General features: G+C 29.2%; 2 protein-coding genes and 1 pseudogene across 2 annotated transcripts; 1 reads left to right on the top strand and 2 right to left on the bottom strand.

Moving 5' to 3' along the window:
* Positions 1–2,912: 2,912 nt before the first annotated feature.
* On the bottom strand, positions 2,913–5,802 carry LOC112717066 (BTB/POZ domain-containing protein At1g50280). The gene is made up of 3 exons (XM_025769166.2): positions 5,674–5,802; positions 4,435–5,562; positions 2,913–3,431 (listed from the first exon to the last, which is right to left on the bottom strand). Exons 1-3 carry the CDS (start codon positions 5,734–5,736, stop codon positions 3,006–3,008), a joined length of 1,617 nt encoding a protein of 538 aa, XP_025624951.1. The 5' UTR covers positions 5,737–5,802; the 3' UTR covers positions 2,913–3,005.
* A 4,020-nt stretch (positions 5,803–9,822) lies between these two features.
* LOC112717065 (probable xyloglucan galactosyltransferase GT17) lies at positions 9,823–11,745 on the bottom strand. Its single transcript, XM_025769165.3, has one exon. It carries the CDS (start codon positions 11,512–11,514, stop codon positions 10,027–10,029), a length of 1,488 nt encoding a protein of 495 aa, XP_025624950.1. The 5' UTR covers positions 11,515–11,745; the 3' UTR covers positions 9,823–10,026.
* A 4,919-nt stretch (positions 11,746–16,664) lies between these two features.
* LOC112717064 (peroxisomal nicotinamide adenine dinucleotide carrier-like) lies at positions 16,665–19,646 on the top strand (annotated as a pseudogene).
* Positions 19,647–19,823: the final 177 nt, after the last annotated feature.

Below are 19,823 nucleotides of genomic sequence, written 5' to 3'. Positions count from 1 at the left end.
GTGTTTTGCTAATAAGTGCTTTAAAGACACGTTTTAAGATAATCATTAACAGAAAATATACATATTTTAAGTTTTTAATGCATTGAATATATTAATAATATATTAAAAATTGAAAACAAAAATTCTTAATTAACCAATGCCTTAATTATGGTGATTTATTTTGAAAATTTCTTATGTTGTTGCTTCTATTATAAGGATAATGATAAAGTCATTCTATATATAATTATAGGAGAAAAATTAAAAACAGCTTTTGACACTTACCTCAAGTAATAACGAGGTATTTGACAAAAAAAAAATACCAACTCAGTTTCTCAGATTTATTTTGATATGACTGATTAGTTCTTATGTCAAAAAAAAATTAATGTTATTTTTTTACAAGGGTTAATCAGTCTAAAAAAAAGATTAGAAACCGAGTTGGGTGTTTTTTTTTTCTTGAGAATTTCGTTGTTCTTTCGAGATAATTATCAGGAGTTGAATGAGATATTCACTCTAATTATAACTGATATTTTTATATTGTAATTTTGTATGAATTTATAAAAAAAGAACATTATTAAAAAGTAGAAATTTAAGTGCAGTTAATTTTACGTGAAAATGATAGTTAAGGATCGTTAAATAGATAATAATTTAGTCAAATAGTGTGAAACCGATTTATAATTCGAAGAGAGTATCCTTATCAGAACAATTCTCAACTATCAATTTGACATGAAATTAACCACCTGAATTTTTACTAAATTAAAATAAGAATGATGATATACATTTATTATTATTATTATTATTATTATTATTCATGGAAAGTGTTATTGTATTAAACTATTAATCAGCATTTACCTTTGCTAGTGTTTGGTCCATTTCAATTCTCCTTAATAAAAAAGTGTTTGTTGGCCTATTTTCAACGCGTAATTGGAAGTTTGCAACGATAAATCCGATGTGTTGGCACCAAAAGAGACGCAAAATAACGGAATCTCCAACTGATGCCGGTGGAGACAGCACCTAACTGGCCCTATTTGGTGTGCGGAGTGACGGAAATGCCCCTAGGATTTGACAATCAAGAGTGGACTAAGCATAAAGATTGCATGTCTTAGGGGCATGTCTGTAATTTCAAATGTCATGGGAATGTGGCGATGATGTAGGGAGTGGGGACTGGTTGATTTGCATAAGAGTGTTGACAATGGCAAGGAGTCAAATGAGATAATAACAACATGCATTGCATGACGTGATTTAGGCTCCAATTTGCGTCCAATTAGGACTCTTTCCATCTTAATCCCAATCTTCATTTGTTTATTTAGAAACAATCAAACACCTACTAAGCAAGGCTTTGGCCAATTGGCACACCAACCAAACCGTCTCACTCAACTAACCATAACAACAACAACAAAATCTTATCTCACTAAATAAAATCAATTACATAAATCAAAAGATGTCATTAAATTTTATTATATATTATGTCCATAAAAAAATTATTTATATATAAATTTCATTAGACTATTTTATTAATAATATTCCTAAATTTTTTTCTATCTTTTACTCTTTGTCAATTTTTTATTTCATCCTCTTTTCTAATTTGATACTTTCTGAATCTTCTTTTCATTCAACTAACCATATATTTAAAAAAATTTAATGTGATTAATTTTGATAGGCTGAATTGCCTAAATTATTGTATACAATATTTAGTTATGTTTGTTTATTTAGACGATGATCATTCATATATTAATCGTTAAAAATAGTTATATTTACTAACGTGATAATACATTAATACGTAATTAAATATATATATAATTATTTTACATTATTGGTTATTAAAATTAAATTTTTTTATTATATTAAATATTAATATCTAAAAATACAAAAATTTCTGGTATATTTGGCAATAATCTACCCAATATATATAAATTATAAAAATATTATTTATATATTAAAATTAACAATAATATATTTGTGTATAGATATATTTACTTTATTTTTAATATATATTTTATATTTTAATATTATTTTATACTAATAGCTAATTTTAGTGTATATTTAGTATCGTTAAATCTTAAAAAAAATGAATATCAATAGAACTATATTCTATCCTCTCATGTTCATGTGCGTTTTAAATTTATATATAATCATCAATTTTGATTTATATAAAAAATAATATCAAATGATTTTTTAGTGATAAAAAATGTTATAGATATAATTTATACTCTATATTCTATAATGTATAAGTTCTTTTTAGTAAGCCAATAAATTATAACTCAAATGTATAATCTTTCCATACTCACTTAAAAAATCGCAGATTCAAGTTTCTTTATCTTTGCTATATATATATATATATATATATATATGTAATTTCTTTTCAATAAAGAAGTCTAAGCCCAATATAGGTGAACATGTACATGAGAAACACCAAATGCCACTATTAAATTCATGTCTGGCCGTGCTAAAACCTCAAAACCCCAATTACTTTAATTTATGATAAAGGAATTTTCCACTTTATTTATCAACAATAAAGCTTAATGCACCAATTACTCTTTAGCTTCATTCATAATTTAAGTTATGTTGTAGTTTTAACTTTTAAGTATCATCATATATGATGAAAGAATTTTTTTATTTCATCCGTTTTTTTTAAGAGAGAGCTTAACATTTGAAGTGGAACAAACAATTTATAATTATAAAACATAAAAATATAAATTAAAATAATTTTTATGTCATTTTTGATATATAACCATCAATAATATAAGTTAACTATCACATAATTTATTAACACAATAGAATGATCGAACAACACAATTAACCACGTCTGTTACCTTATTTTCAAAAATAATATCATTTTTACGTAACTAAATATTTCATATAATGTTAAACCCTGCAAGTACTACAATATAATATATACGTATGGTTAAACACTCAAAAAAAAAAAAAAATCAAAATTACAATACAATTTTTTATACAATTCAATGAAATATCAATATATATCTTAGCCATATATAAACAACCAAGCAAGAATTTACACTAATATCTATTCAACAGAATCTATGCCCATTTCCAGAACAAGAAGGACTAAGCAACCCATTATTATTATTACTACTATTGACACCAAACCTTGACATTTGATTCTTCATTTGGTTGCATAATTTCTCCAACTCCCTTACTCTTAATTGCATGCTTTCTAAGTTTAGTCTCATGTCTTCTTTCTCTTCCAAGAACAAGTTGTTTGTGTTGGACTCATTGTACAAGATTATTTGTGAATGGTCCATTATGCCCTTTTCATTAACTGCAAAAACACTTTGTGGAATTTTTGCTTTTTGGGAAATAAGTGCTTGCATTGCAATTCTTGGGGGTATTTTTGGATTTTTTGCAAGATCTTTACAAATTTCAAAACTTAGTTTATTATAATTAAGACATCTGCACAATCTTGATCTTTCTTCAAATGGAATCATTGGGTGAGACTGCAAATTGAATAGTTCCACCAAGAAAAAATTGAATTAGAAATTAAATATAAAAATTATATTATTAACACTAAGTCACTAACATCAAAGCAATACATTTACAAAATTAAAATTTTTAAAAGAAGTAATTGTTGTGGAGAGATTATTCAAAAATAATATTAGTGAACTGAACAAAACTTTTTAATTATGTATACATTTATAAGACTATAAGAGTATGCAGTTTTTTTTTCGATCTTTAGATTATTTAAATTTTTGTATGTACAACATTTTTTAGAGTAATACAGACATTTGGCAAAATTCGTTTCCCTTCTTGGCGGGCACCTTCTTATCCTCTTTTTTTGTTTTATTTCATGATTGATTGCATTTCCATATATATGACAGATTATATGACAATGACATAGATATACAAAATAATAATAATAATAATAATAATAATAATAATAATAATAATAATAATATTGAGCCAAATTGGTAAATTTCAGTATTTTGAACTGAAATTTGGACAAACAAATTTTACTTTCGTAAGAATTTCTAGTGATGATAAGACATTAAGAAAAAAAATATTTGGTGATTGTTTAAGAAATAAAAAAAAGGTAAAAATAGACTGTGGTTATCCACATAAAGATGTATAAAATTGCCTTTAAGATAATAATTAGATAATACACATATTATATTAAGCAGTTTAGTAGAATAATTATTTAAATAAAAATATTATTATGTAAAAATAATAATTAAAATCAATTAAATAGATATATTTAATTAAATTATTTAACATAATAAATATTATCATCTTAATTAAGTGAAAACTCAAGTGCAGTCAATTTTGCGTGAAATTGATAGTTAAAAACCGTTAAATTATTTGAATCTAACAACTCTTATTTATTAACTTCACTTGAAGTTGACTGCACCGAGTTCAGCTCTTAATTACCATTATCTGCATATGAATATATCTTCCTTAAATAGTAAAATATGTCAAATTTTCTAAAGATTTTGATGAACTAACCTGAAGATAGATGTCAATGGCTCTGTAGAGGCCATCAAAGCAATCTCTAGCAGAATCAGGCAAACACTCTGCAACTCCAAGAAACTTTGAGATCTTCAGATTCTGATCTGCTGATACCTCTCTCAAATACTTATCAATTAACCTTCCAACTTTCCTCATTTTCTCTAAACTTTCACTATTATTATTATTGTTGCTCTCAACAAATAATTTAACTAACCTTATAACAAAATTAACATCATAATACAGCCCCATATGGTTCCCGCACACCAACAAATCATCCAATCTTGCTTGCTCAAGATTCCCACCAATCAATTTCTCCATCTCCATTCTACATCCTTCACTAAGCCCAAAACAAGACACAATCCTTAGCACCCAGAAAAGTGTTCTGCAAGAAAATGTGTTCTTCCCAACAAATATGACTCCATAAGCAGCTGTCTCGGCAATACTCGAATACTCACCATTCTTGCTTCTACTTGGAGGAACTGATTTCTTCAGATAATCAATTAGGAACCTTGTGAGGACTAAGTTGTTGTTATGCTTCTTGTAACCGCCAATGCATCTGAGAAACTTATCAATAATCATTGGAGGAAGAGAATCCATGTCTTGAAACCACCAAGCTTTACTTGGAAAACTTTGTCTTATAGTCTTTGGTGTTGCCTGAAAAGAAAACCTCTTGTTATTGTTTTCTGGCGACGACGGCGACGAAGAAGGAGATAACAGAAGTAGGCTTGGATCAGAGTTCAGAGCAATCTTTGCCAACAATGCAAACATGATCTTGTCCAAGATTCCACAGTTTTCTGCATAGGAATGGAATGAAACACAACTCTTGAGACTCAAAAGTGTGTCATTCCATGTCCAATGATAGATTCTGTCAAGAAAATTTTCTGTTTGTTGGATGAGATTGTTGGTGAAGAATTCTTCAGTCATGTCAAGGTAGAGTGCACTGCAATGGAGGATAAGGACATTGGAAACTGTGATTGGAATCTTGCCATTGTTGTAGCAGAACATTGAAACAAGCTCAAATCCATTTGGACCACATGGGAAATCATTCATTTCAATCATCATCTTATTATTGTTCTTGTTCTGGATTTGACTCTCTATTTTTCCACTGAATTTTGACATAACCTCCTGCAAAATAAGATGAACTAGATTCTTCAGTCTTCACCTTTTGATTTTTCTTTGGATCTAAGAACAATTATTAGAAGAGAAAATATAAATAATAATGAATAGGTTGAGTACCTTGTTCAAAAGGAAGATTTCCTCATCATTAATGTTGATTTTCAAGTCACAAGGCTTCTGCATAGTAGCCACTTAATTGTGCATTGAACAAAAGAGAGGGAAATATGAAATAATTCTAATTCTTGTGGATAATTATATAAATGCATTATATGAATTTGAATATATAAAAGTTTAGTTGGTCTCGGTATCAGTTATTCCACTAAGATTAGGGTATGTCCTTAAGTTTAATAAATATTTAAAATAATATTTATATATCGATTAAGTATGACTCGAACTCACTTTGTGTGAGATATAATTTGAGTTTTTACTTTTTAGTTTATCACTCATGCTAACCCTAATTCAATTAGGCTATGTTTGGTTCAGAAAACATGACCAAAAATTAATATTCTTATATTTTGTTTAGTGAAAAATAGATTATGAAAACTTAATTTATTCTTATTTTTTTCATAAAAAAATATAATGATAAAAATTTGATAAATAATAAAAAAATAAAAAATAAGTTGTATTTTTTGTTAATATTTTTGTATTTTTCTATAAAGTATACTAATTCAATATTTTTATACATAATATCTTTATTCATGTTTTATCTGCCAAACATAATTTTATATTTCTAGTCCTTATTTAAGTGTTTCAGTGTTCTATATCTGTAAATAAATACAGTTTTAAATTCAAGTGCAATTTCAAATTTACAATGTATTTTAAATTTATGATGTAAAAAAAACAATGTATTTCAAATTTATGATGTAAAAAAAAAATCACATTTACATTCACTAGTCTTTAACAGATTTGTCAGTATATATGTATATATATATATATATATATATATATATATATATATATATATATATATATATATATATATATATATATAACGGTATAGCCAAGGTACATGAAAATGTTCAAGCCTATCCAAGCCAAGGAGATGCTTCATTATTGAGATCTATCCCATTTGTTTCCAAGCTCTTTTTCATAATTAACTACATATATTATATTCTGTTTTTATGTTAAATATGCTTTTTGTATCGTGATTCTACAGCCTTATTATTAATTATTTATGATTGATGTTATATAGTTTTGGCTATTATAAGACAAGGTCCCCATGCATGTATGACAAATTTGGTTGTATTAGCAAAAGGTGTGTCACAATATATATTTTATGTATTTTGCTAATTTGTTGCTCTTGTCTCTATTGCTGGACCAGTTGTTCTACTTCAAAATTTAGAGTAACACTGCTACTAAACAAAGCCACAGTGATTCTTTTTTTGTTTTTATTTTTATTTGCTATTGAAATGGGATAGGCTTATGTTTGAATTTGTCTCACAGGGTCAACAATTCAAGAAGAGCAAAACCAAAGCATATTGGTTAATAATATAAACACTTTTTTTCAGTTCTGAGTTCTGCCAGTTAAATTTAGTTGCATTGCATGACTTGGCTTTGGATTTACTTGAGGGATGTACTTTCTAAACATGTGAACATGGACCTAATGAATGGGACCAATGAGAACTATAAGGGAATTTTTTTTTGAAAGGAATCAAGATAAAATCAATGGTTGACAAGGTTGGTAAAAAATGGGTCTAAAATTACTAATTAGACTATCTTTAAATTGAATAAAGACTAATGAGTAAAATGATTAAGTCAAAGAATGAAAATGTTTGGTAAAAAAAAAAAAATTAGCTAAGCAGTTAAAATTTATTTTATTTAGTATTTATTAAGTGTTGTTAAAATTAATAAATGTTAAATAACACAAATTTTAGTTATTTTTTTATCTTTTTAATATTTTTTATTAAGAAAATTGTCTTTGTAACAGATATTCTTGTAGTATATTAAACTAAGCCAATTAATCAAATTGAATTTTTCAGATAAAATTATCTAATTTTTCATACAAGGAAGATTTTTTACCTAGCTTAGCTATAATTTAAGTGGGTAATAAAAGAAAATAACATAATATTGGAAAAATATATCAGAAGTTTTTCTTTGCAAAGCTTGTTGTTTAAGATACTAAAGTAGTGTTTGTTTTGAGGTATTGAGACAAAGACTAATACTAAAATTTTTGTCTTTGTTATTAAAATTTTAGTATTTCATCACCTCCAAAAAATAAAGATACAGGGGATTAAAATTTTTAGAGATGAAGACGAAACTTTAATAACATTTTATATTTAAAATACCCTCATTTCAATTAATTAATTCCAATTTTATTCTTTGTACAAATTAAATTAGAATTTCATTCTTGTTTCAATTTCTCACTTCTATTTTGCACCAAATAGAGTACTGAAATTTATTTCAATATCTGTCTCTGTCTCTAAATCTCAGTCTTTCCGTTTCTGTCTCTCCACCGACTGCTACCTAATGTCATGCATTCTTTTGGTACATAAAGCAATGCCATATATTGAGTTGTTACCTGTTTAGAAAGGAAAAATTAGTGAAAAATAGAAACTTTTGAGTGGCTAGATTCTCATGAAGTGAACTGCTGGGGATGTTGCTCGTGAATCTCTCAATAATAATCTGAGTTAGATTCTTATTAAGAAGCCCATACAACCAGCGTTTGCCAGCATCTGAGTCATTGCTTATGCATGTGCTGATGATGATATGCGTGCTTCGGAATCTTTTTTACTTATTATTCACGAATTTTGTTTGTCTTCAGTTATTCATATATTCAACAAATTACAAATATTAAATAAAGGATATTTACAGATCAGTTTCTGCTTATACAATTTTGTTCAAAACTATTATGAATTATATTTAAATCACAATTTTTTTTTGTTTGGACTTATGGGCCTAGTACTACCTTAGTCATGGGCTAGGAAAAAATGGTGTCACCTGCCATTTTGGGTATTTGGGCCCAAAAAGGGTGTTGTTCTCTTCCCAGTTCCCATTGTCGTTTAAACCCACCCACCCTCTCTTATCCGGGGTCGGGTCTATACCGTTCAGTTTGTTTTTTGGTCAGGCCCAGATTTTGACCCAAATCTAAGACCAAAAACCCCATCCACCCATTTTTTTACTTTATAACGGGCAATATATGAAATGAAATGGTCTAAGCATACAATGTGTACAATGGAGGTTTAGGAAGTATTAGAGATATGACCATTAGTGTTACATTATCTTGTCAGGTTACGCTTTTAGGATGAGTGGGTTCATGACATAATATTAGAGTTCTAGATTCGAAAGGTCAAGGGTTCGATCCTTGATGAATTCCAAAATTAACTTAAGTTTTTAGGATGAGTGATTTTATGAAATGAGATGTTTATTATCCCTGGTATTCGGATGGTTATTCTGGATAGTGTGGGTGATGTTCATTTTATTCATAAACCAAAGGTTTAGCCCATTGTACACTTAAGTCATTGGCTCCCTAGCACTACCTATAGGGAGCCAATGGTGTTTGATACACGATTTTTATTTTTTTTTAAATATTGTTCATCATATGTACCCATAAATTTCTAAAATTTAAATCGAAGATTTTTTAATAAGAGTATAATGTATTTATTATTTTGACTGATTTCACCTTTAATATTTTCACACACATTCAATAAAAAAGTGAATTATGGAATATTAATTAACATACTAGTAATTATAAATTATAATAACAATACCACATGAAGTGTTTGTAATAGGTCAATTCTATGGAGAGAATTGAAATCCCATGTAGTAAAGTTTATTTCTTAACAATCGATTGAATAAATAAATAAATAAATAAAACAAAAAATCACATAACACCTTACAAACCAGATAAGCAGCATGTGATAAATATACCCTATGAAGTGCACACTCCGTCACACCCCATATTAAAGAAGAAGCTAATTTACTCCTATGTCCTTCATTCGCAGCTTTTGCTAGTAATAACTTCAACACATACCTTATGACTTATGAGGTTGAGCTAATAACTCCAACACACATACCGCTAGATTTTATTTTGTTTTAAAATGAATGATTTTTTTTTTTTTTTGAAGAACACTAGTTCATATATAATCTATCCAAGATTCAACTAATTTGGATTGGTCAAATAGTCAACTCATTCATTTTGTGAGTATAAAAATTCATTAACCAATAATAAACTTTTTAAATCTACTGTGGATTAATTTTTATCCTATTAGACTAAAAAATATGTACACAAGAAACGAAAAAAATAGCAAGATACAAAACTAAAAGTAGCAATGAATCTTAAAAGGTAGTGATCTTTTGATTGATACTTCCCATTATTATTCCAAATATCAATGAAACAATTCGGAGCATCAGATCATATCAAATTCCAAAAATAGACAAACATAGCCCCTCACATTTAGTTTCTTACCTACACATAACATCTAGGACAAATCCAATTGAAAAAAACAATAAATAAAAATAATAATGCTAATCAAATTAAACTTCCTCACTTCCAAAATCCTTACCACTTATTTTTTCCTCAACAATCCTAGACAGTCTCTCCAACGCAATATCAACAACATCACCAAAACTAACATCTTCAACAACACTTGCGTTAGGATGCATATACGTGACCTTATGGATCAAATTTATCACAGCCACACGCATCTTTTCTTCATCTTCTTTTGAAATTCCCATCAAAACCTCCTCAATACTCTTCTTCCCCTCACCACAATCATTTTCGTCAATAAATACCGAATACGTATTTTTCTCGTCCGGCAAGTACCATGCATACTGTGTGTACGCTGTATGCGACGAGAAAAATACAGGTATACAACCGGCCAAAATTGAGTCAAATGTTGACCTCCGGGTAAACGAGTCACCGGGAGCCTGAAGGCAAAACCTAGACTTACTCATAACTTCGAGCACAGCCATTGGATCATGGCACTTGCTGGCACCATTTCCACACTGTACCAACTCACACTTCATAGAATTCTTACACTGCTTCAATATCTCGTCGCGTATTTTGGCTTTTTCTAAACCGTGACGTGTCCCGCCGACAAACGAAAATAAATAAGGTCTGATGGAGTCACCAATTTGCTTTTGCCACGTCATCAATTCTGTTAAGCTTTTGGGATGAAAATAAGAAGGGTAAGGAATACCAAATTGATTTTTCCCTTGCCAGGGTTGTCGCTCCACTGTTAGCACCGACATGTTTTTGACAGGTGGCAGGTTTAGGAGAATGTTGGCTCCAAAGTCAGGCCCACTGGGCGTTCTCATGAAATCCCATGCGGTTCGCCCCAGGGCAAGAAAATGATCCTTACCTTCGTTTATATTAAACCAGGGTAGACTCTGGAGATAGTCAACAAGATCAACGGCCAGGGAATCACGCTGCGTGAGATTAACCTCACGGAAGACGCTGGAGGCGTAGAGACCGCCATAGAAGGGGACGTAGAAGAGACGCGCCTCGCTTGGATCCCACGTGCGGCACGGGTGGTTCTCGAGCCGCGCGTGGATTATCATCTCCGCTATGAATTGGTGCGTAGCAAACCACGATGATGATGATGATGATGATAATGCAGTTACGGTTGTTACGATAGGTTGTCCTAGGCCGTTATTTGCCACGTGAGGGCACATGTTGGTGTAGATGTTGAGGTTGTTACAGTGCTCGAGGAGTCCGAGGTTGAATTGTGGAGGGAGGTTGTAGATGTAGAATGGGTATGAACCGACGCATGTTTTGTTGTGGTTGTTGAGGGTGGTTGTGGTGGTGGTGGTGAGGGTCGTGGTTGTGGTTGGTGAGAGCCATAAGCGAAGAAGAATGAGCCACGTGGCAATTAAGAGAAATGAGAAGAGTAAGTACTTGATTTTGTTGAGTTTGGTTAAGGCGATGTTTGGATCTTTGTCTTTGGTTTTTGGGAAGAGGTCTGATGATGATGGAAGATAGTAATTTAGAGAAGAAGTCGGTGATGGTTTTCTGAAGAACATGGAGGAAGAGGAAGAAGAGGCACAAATTCAGGGTTGAAAGTGATGGAAACTTTAGTCAGAGAAAGAGAGAGAGAGAGAAAATTGTGGCTCCAATTGGGTGAAGACTAGGAAATAAGTATGAAGAAACAGTAGTAACTCTCTGTCTTCTATAATATTGTGAATTTGTGATGAAGATTTTTTTATTATCTAATCTCCTCCCATTAATGTGTGCAGTCAACAAGAATTTAAACATGGCTTAATGGCTATAATTAGTTGTTAATATATATATATATATATATATATATATATATATATATCTTAAATTATACATATATCCATATACAAATATATTAGTAATTAATTTTAATAATTATTTTTATCTTTTAATATACAAATAATATTGTTGTATATATATATATATATATATATATATATATATATATATATATTGTAATATTCAATTATCTTTATCCTTTTTGTGGTTTTGTTAATGTTGATTATTTTAGCTATATTCATTAAGGATTTTATATTTTTATTAGTATAAATTAAATGAGTCAAAACAATGTTGATACTTAAAAATTTCATTATTTTTAAAAAAATATTTTTTTTAAAAACATAATCTATAACATGTAAAACGTTTTTATATTTGCCATAAATATGAGCTAAATTCATAAATGATTTTGAATACAAATGCACATAATTTATGTTGTTTTAAAATGTATTATCTACCGAAATTAACTTTCATACACTACTTCTAAAATATTTTTGGTGTTATTGTATATTGGTTACTAATTAACAAAAACGAAAATTATTTTCACATAGGTATTTTAAAAATTAATTATGTAAATAATTAAATAATGGTAGATATAATCATATAATTGATAAAAAATAATTTCACATCTTACAAATATATATAATTATATATAATCCTACAAATTAAATATCTTTGTACTTTGTAAGTCTTCAAAGAAAATCGGAGGCTTGTATGTATTGACATGATAGATTAATTATCATCGAAATTATCTTATTTTTGTTGCAAAAAAATATTATTATATATATTTTTTAATTTCTTACGGTATTTTCCAATCTAATAGGCCAAAGATTAATTCACTACAGTACTGAATATTTGCTTAAATGAACTAATGAACTAACTATTAGGACAACTAAATTTGGTAAAAAAAATACTATTATATAATACTTTAAATTATAGGAGTATGTATATATGTATGCTAATTTATATAAATTTGTCCTTATAGGTGGAGTAGGTAGGAAAATTCATTAGCTGTATTATGGGAGCGAAGATGGAAGAGGGTGGGGACAGAGGAAATTAAAGCAAATGCTGTGTCTCTTATTTCAAATTTATTCTTTTAGAAAAACCCAGATCAGGGTGATTCATTTTGTTGGTGCCAATAATAACTATAAAAATGTGAATGAAAGTGCCCAAAAAAATGTTAGGGAATAAATATGAGTTGTTTCTTTCAAATAAGGAGTGTCTCACTAAATGCACCCGAATAGAAAATATAAGGACATATATATTTAATAAGTTTTCAATAAATGTTAACAATTTTATTTTTTGTTTAGTTTTTTTTTCCTTTTTTTTTACGTGTAACCTCATCATCAAGACTAGACATCCAAAAAAAAAAAAAAAATCTCATCATCTATCTTTGACAAGGAGAATCATCATATAAATATTAAATCTATAATACATGTATGATAATGACCCTCTACGTGAAACTACTCTAGATACACGATATAATAAATCGTTTGATCAAATAAAACTATGCAACAACTAAATAAACAAGTATTCTCGTACATTGAATGAAAATTATTTGTTAGCTAATATTGAACAATCATCATACTGTATGTAGATAAACATTTTAACAGTAATGTTAGGAAGATAAAAAAAATAGTCAAAACTTGTCTTATTTAATATTTATTGTTAATATTTATTAATAATAAATACTAAATAAAATTAATTTTAATTGATTTTGACTAAATTATTTTTATTACCAAATATTTTCATATTTTGATTTCTAGAGGTAGGTGGGGACAAAATTTACTATATGAGGGACACAGCAGACGAATTCTAAAACACATGCATGTAGTTAAGATATATAGGTGTCACAATTTTGTTATAATTATTGTTAATACTTTGGTTGGAGATAAAAATATATAATGGATTAAACGTGCCAAAGTTTCGGTGAAGTGTATTTTCAATGAGAGAACAATAATGGAATATGATATGTGATTGATACGTGCAGCTCGGAACTAAGGGAACACAATATGCAATGATTCCTGTGTTATATATGTGAACCAAATAAATTGGTATTTAATTTTCCAAATTGGTTGTTCTTGACCTTTTGCCTTTTTGTTTATTCGGTGACGTAATTGACCAATATTCTTCATTCATCTTTTTAATTATATGGAATATATTGTCTAAGCTTTTGTCATCATTCAATGAAAGAGGTGAATATGGCGCAACTAACTTTGGAAATTAAAAATAACGTGGACACCTTCTTCCTCAATCATGCATGCTACTAGGCTCATGGATTGTTCCTAATAATTAATTTAGCAAATTATTTTTTGTTTGCTCTCAAACTTCTTAATTTAATTTGTCAGCTATATATGGAGGTTATTAAACGAAGGAAAAAAGATCCTAGATTTAATTAGAATTGTTCAAATTTATTTATTTATTCTTTAGTTATCCATATTTAATTCATTGAATAAAAAATATTAGGGAACAACACTTTTTCTTATTACTAATGCAGTGATGTTTCAAAATTTTTGAAGTGTTCCTGATATAGCAACTGAGATACCTAAAAAAAAAAAAACTCTGATGTTAAAGTCAATATGAATTCTAATAGTGTGTAATTTGATTGAAAAATTATCTGAGGTGAATATTTACAGGTAAGTGAGAGTAGTTTATGCTAATAAACTATAATTTAAATGATATAATCTCTTTATACTCATCTAAAAATTTGCCAGTTCAATTCTTATTCTTAATTAAAAAAAAAGTTGAAGGTCACTTATTATTTTGGTAAATTTGTTATAGTAAATCGCGCAACGATTGCCACCCTTAGTAATGTGGCAGTTTACATCATAGCTCATAGGTGCTTAGCTCTTGTTTAGTATACTAAATCCTCTTGCGAGTGGGAAGCTCCCAACGTACTCCCCAAATTAGGTCGGATAATGAGTCTATAAGCCCGAATTAAGATCCAATGGTGTCATTGCTATCCAATTTGGCTTTTTGGGCCTGGTTGGATTATATAGTTTCGAAGTCCTATTCGTTCTTATTTTTGTGCTGAGGATGTTAAAGTTACTAGTAAGACTTAGGTCATTGGAGTAGGGATGATAACATTATTCAAATTTACGGGTACCTACACGTCCGGTGCAAGATGAATTTTTAGTGGGACCAATCTTAAATGGGATAGGATCGGATTTAGATAATACCTTCTTCAAAAAAAAAAAAAAAATATATATATATATATATAATATAAGATTAAAATAATTAATAAAATTATTAATAATATTATATTATATTTAATTTTTTATTTTAATTTATATTATATATATGAGGATGATTATATAAATTTTGAAACTTAACTTAATTTATTAGATTTTAATCATTATAAAAGTAAGTATAGATGGACAGGTACCTATAAAAATGAGTTAGAGTTTAATTTTTTATTACCTACAAATGAAAGCAAGACGGATTTCATGCATATTATTGTATGGCAAAACGGGTCGAATAGGACAAATATCAACCCCATTATCACTCTTACATTGGAATATAGACTTAGATAGTGACATAATGCATAAAAATTTTTTTTAATATAAATTAATGAAAATAAATAATTCTGACGTTAATTTTAATAATATCATTTTTTTGGTTAAATTTATTCAAATATATAATGTAAATAAATCATGTGCGAATTAGCTTGTAAAAAATAAGAGTAACATTATATTTTTTTAATTAATTTATTTGATATTTTTTTAAAAAAATTAGGAATTAATTTGTCAATTATTTTTTGAAAAATAATTTATTTTGAGAGTTGAATTCAAAATATTATTCATCCTTGTGGCGTGATTGTATGCTGAGTGCTAAAAGATTGCTTTCTGCAGTGTAGATCGTATAAAGGAGTCTTCAATTGTTTTGGTCTGTATTGTATAACTAGAAACAAAATTAGAAACATATAGTGTGGGGAGATTACATGAAAATGGAGTCATTAGGTAATTATACTTTAAACTGGATAATTAAGAATATCTTTTGCGCATATAGTATATGAAGTTTAATTTGGAGGAGAAGAAATATGGTTGTGTTTCAAGAATATAAGATTGAGGTAAGAGAAGCTTGGGTGTTGGGATTAATCTGTTTAGGATTAACGATTTATCAAGAATTAGAAGCAAAAGTGAAAAAAAAAAATTTTGTGTTTAAATATAACTATATATAAAGAGAAATTATTAGTTGGGAAAGTTTTCTAAGATGATACCAAAAACTTTTGTTTTTGTTGTACTTGTACATCTAACTATAAAATGAGAGGGGCAAAGCATTATAGAGAAAATTCTATCCGGATAAATGAGTATGGAAAAATTAGTTGGAATTTTTTAATTTTTTCATATGCATAATGATAATGAAACTCTCCTTATAATTCGGAGCAACGATAAAGTTTGTTAGGATTTAGGATAGTTAAAATGAACTAAATTAGTATGTTTATTTATTTAAATGGGTGAATTTTGTTTTTAAAATTAAGTTTATTTAAATTTTAGGCGAAATAAATTGATTCCGATTAACAAAAAAAATAACATTTATATTTTTCAAAAGGTATAATATTTTTAGCCGATATTTCTTTCGATCCGACTCGAAAATTCGATTAATTAACTAAAAGAATATGGTTTATTTAATATTTTTGACTTAAAAATAATAATTTTTTGTCAAAATAATTTTTAAAATATAAAATAAAAAAAGTAAACGGACCAATCCGTTTAACCAGTCGAAGTGGCGGTAACAGCCTGGAAAATTATAACCCATAAATAAAGCGAGAGTAAGGCTGGCCCATTGACAGCTTATTACGAACTTACTCTTTTCATTTACACAAGTGAATAGAGTGTAAATAACACTCTAACAGTGTATAACTACCATATGAGGTTAACAAATAACAACCATGAGGGCTGAGGCAGTTATTACACCACAACCACAAGTCATAACTGTTTGATAAGCATATTCAACTAAGTACTGACTAATCATATCAAAACCTTCGGAATTAACAAGAAACAAAATTGACCAAAACTCACTCAGCTTCAGTTTCTGAGCTCCTCTATCCGTTCTTCTTCTGCCACATCTATGTGAAATTCTGAATTGTGAAGTGAACCAAAAAAAAAAAAAGAAAAAAAGAAGAAGAAGCAGCATGTCAGAATCAAACGCCCTAGCAAATGGCTTGGCCGGTGCCGGTGGCGGTATCATTGCTCAAATCATAACTTATCCTCTTCAAACGGTACCTCTTCTTCTTCTTCTTCTTCTTAATTTTATTTATTTATTTATTAGTATTCTAATCAATTTTCCATTGCAATTTGAAGGTAAACACGCGTCAGCAAACTGAGAGAACACTGAAGAGGAACAAGCAGAGTTTGCTTCTTCAGTCTTCCAATACAACCACTACTTCTGCTCCTGGCACTCTTCTTCAGATCCTTCATGTGTTAATTTAATTTAATTTAATTTAATTCTCCTCTTTTTATTTTGTTCTCTTTTATTTTCCCTATTTCGGATCATGTTTTAATTTGTTTATAAAATTTATGATTATTTTTTTTGGTCAGGTAATTGGAGGTGAGGGTTGGGGTGGACTCTACAGTGGCCTTAAGCCTTCTCTGCTTGGAACTGCTGCTTCACAGGTTATCAATTTCAATGTTATTCAAGGTTTAGTTCTGTGATATGATGATTGTGTATTTTGTGTTGTTATTGTTAGGGTTTCATCTGAATTATGCTATTTCAAATGGTGTCAGGGAATATACTATTACTTCTATCAGATTTTCAAGAACAAGGCAGTGGCTATTGCAGCTGCTAGAAACTTAAAGGCCATGGAGATGGTACTGTTGGAATGTTTGGTTGGCTTGTTGTTGCTGCTATTGCTGGGTGAACAATACTATCTCTACTTTTCTCTCATTTTGATTCTTTGATTTGTATTGTTATTTATATTGCTGTAATTGTCTCATTTTGCAGGTCCTTGAATGTGCTGCTAACAAACCCAATATGGGTTCTTGTGACTCGTATGCAGGTAGGTGCCGCGCATTCAATACTGTATATTTCACTACAATTTTGAGTTTGTATGTCATTATGATTGCTTTTCATATTAAGATTTATAATCTAAGATTGGCATTCCTAGGTTATGTGGTATAGAGTGCCTTAGAATTCTTAATAATGGTCATTGTCCAATTTCCATGATGCATTATATAAACAATGCAACCATGTTTTGGGTCCAATTTCAATGTGACATTTACTTATTGTTTGATTCTAGACACATACTCAAGCAGAAAGAAAAATCATGGAGGAAAAGAAAGAGGCCTTGAGGATGGCAGCTTCTGAAAGCAGCTTAGCAGGCTCAATATTACGAGAGAAATTGGCTGAACTTGATTCTAAGAAACCACGGCCATATGGAACTATACATGCAGTTAGTCTCTGGATTCTTCTTGCACATTCTACTTTCGATTATCGCTTATGTTGTCACATTGGTCAGGGAATGATTCAGGACATACTTCAATTTTAGATTTGTCATTGTAGTATTGAAAGAAAAGTACATGCTATTTTAGAGTTGTCATATTTCTGGTCACATGAGATGTTTTCTCTTTTGATAATGCTGATTTTGTTTTGGATGAAAGGCTAATGAAGTGTATAGTGAAGCTGGTATTGTTGGATTTTGGAAGGGTGTCATCCCTGCACTTATTATGGTTAGCCTCATCATCTGTTACATTGATGTGTTAAGTTCATGAAGAAGATTTAGATATATAATCTTTTTAAGAGTTGGAATTTGAATTACAGGTCTGCAATCCATCAATACAGTTTATGATTTATGAGAGCTCATTAAAGCGTCTAAGGGCACGATCGTCTAAGAAGCAGGGTAATGTAACTGCATTGGAGGTATAGAGCACAGTTAGAAACCCCTTTTAATTTGTTTGATGGAAAATTATATTGATCTCTGTGATATTTGTTGAAATTCAATTCGACTCTTCTTTATTTCTAAACACATACATTCATCTCTCAAGGTCTTTCTCCTTGGAGCATTAGCAAAACTTGGAGCAACCGTTTCAACATATCCCTTACTGGTTGTCAAGGTAAAACCATATATATATATATGAAGTGACTATTTTGCAGATCTAGTTCTCTTGTATATGCCTAATGAATTTTATAACTTCGTATTGCAGTCAAGGCTTCAAGCAAAACAGGAGATTGGTGCTAGTAACTCATTAAGATACTCAGGTTTGCTTTTAGATAGATTCCATGCATATCAACTCTTCCTTTGGACTTTTTACATTGTTGTTTTATATAATGTTATTTTCCACAATACCACTTTAACTTTTCAATTTTTTTTTCTTTTGACCTTTTCTAGTGTTACAAATGCAGGTACCTTTGATGCAATACTGAAAATGATCCGTTATGAAGGATTGCCTGGTTTTTATAAAGGGATGAGCACAAAGATAGTACAGAGTGTTTTTGCAGCTTCTGTTCTATTCATGATTAAGGAGGAGCTTGTTAAGGCTTTCATTTCATTGGCAGATAAGAGCAAAAAAGTTGTATCAAATTTGAGGAATTAACTTTCATTCCTCCTTATAAGCTAAAGAAAGAAATGAGCAGATAAACTTTGCAATATGGAAGAAACTTCCTCTTCCCAATGCAGTTATAATGCTCACAGCTTATGGTGAAGCATACAAGTAAGACTAACTTTGACAGCTTTGGAGAGCTAATGAAGCTGTAGAGAGTGCTGCAGAAGAATATTTAGTCTCAAACGTGAATATTAAGAGCACCCTTTCTTTTCTCAACCTTCATTTGTAACCATATATTTGCGGCATGTTGCAAACATTATAAAATTGTTGCGTGCTAGCATCACCATGTATTGCTATTGTTATGAATATGATTGAGAGATTTTATCTCTAATTATAGCTAATTGTTTTGTTCTTTATAAGAACTACTATATTAATGGTCACTGCCTACTAATTCACTTTTATTATAATAATAATAATAATAATAATAATAATAATAATAATAATAATAATAATGATAATGATAATGATAATGATAATGATAATGATAATGATAATGATAATGATAATAATGATAATAA

The sequence above is a fragment of the Arachis hypogaea genome, chromosome 10 (assembly GCF_003086295.3).
Source record: "Arachis hypogaea cultivar Tifrunner chromosome 10, arahy.Tifrunner.gnm2.J5K5, whole genome shotgun sequence".
In the NCBI taxonomy this organism is placed as follows: domain Eukaryota; kingdom Viridiplantae; phylum Streptophyta; class Magnoliopsida; order Fabales; family Fabaceae; genus Arachis; species Arachis hypogaea.
This window is presented reverse-complemented; position numbering and strand designations above follow the sequence as displayed.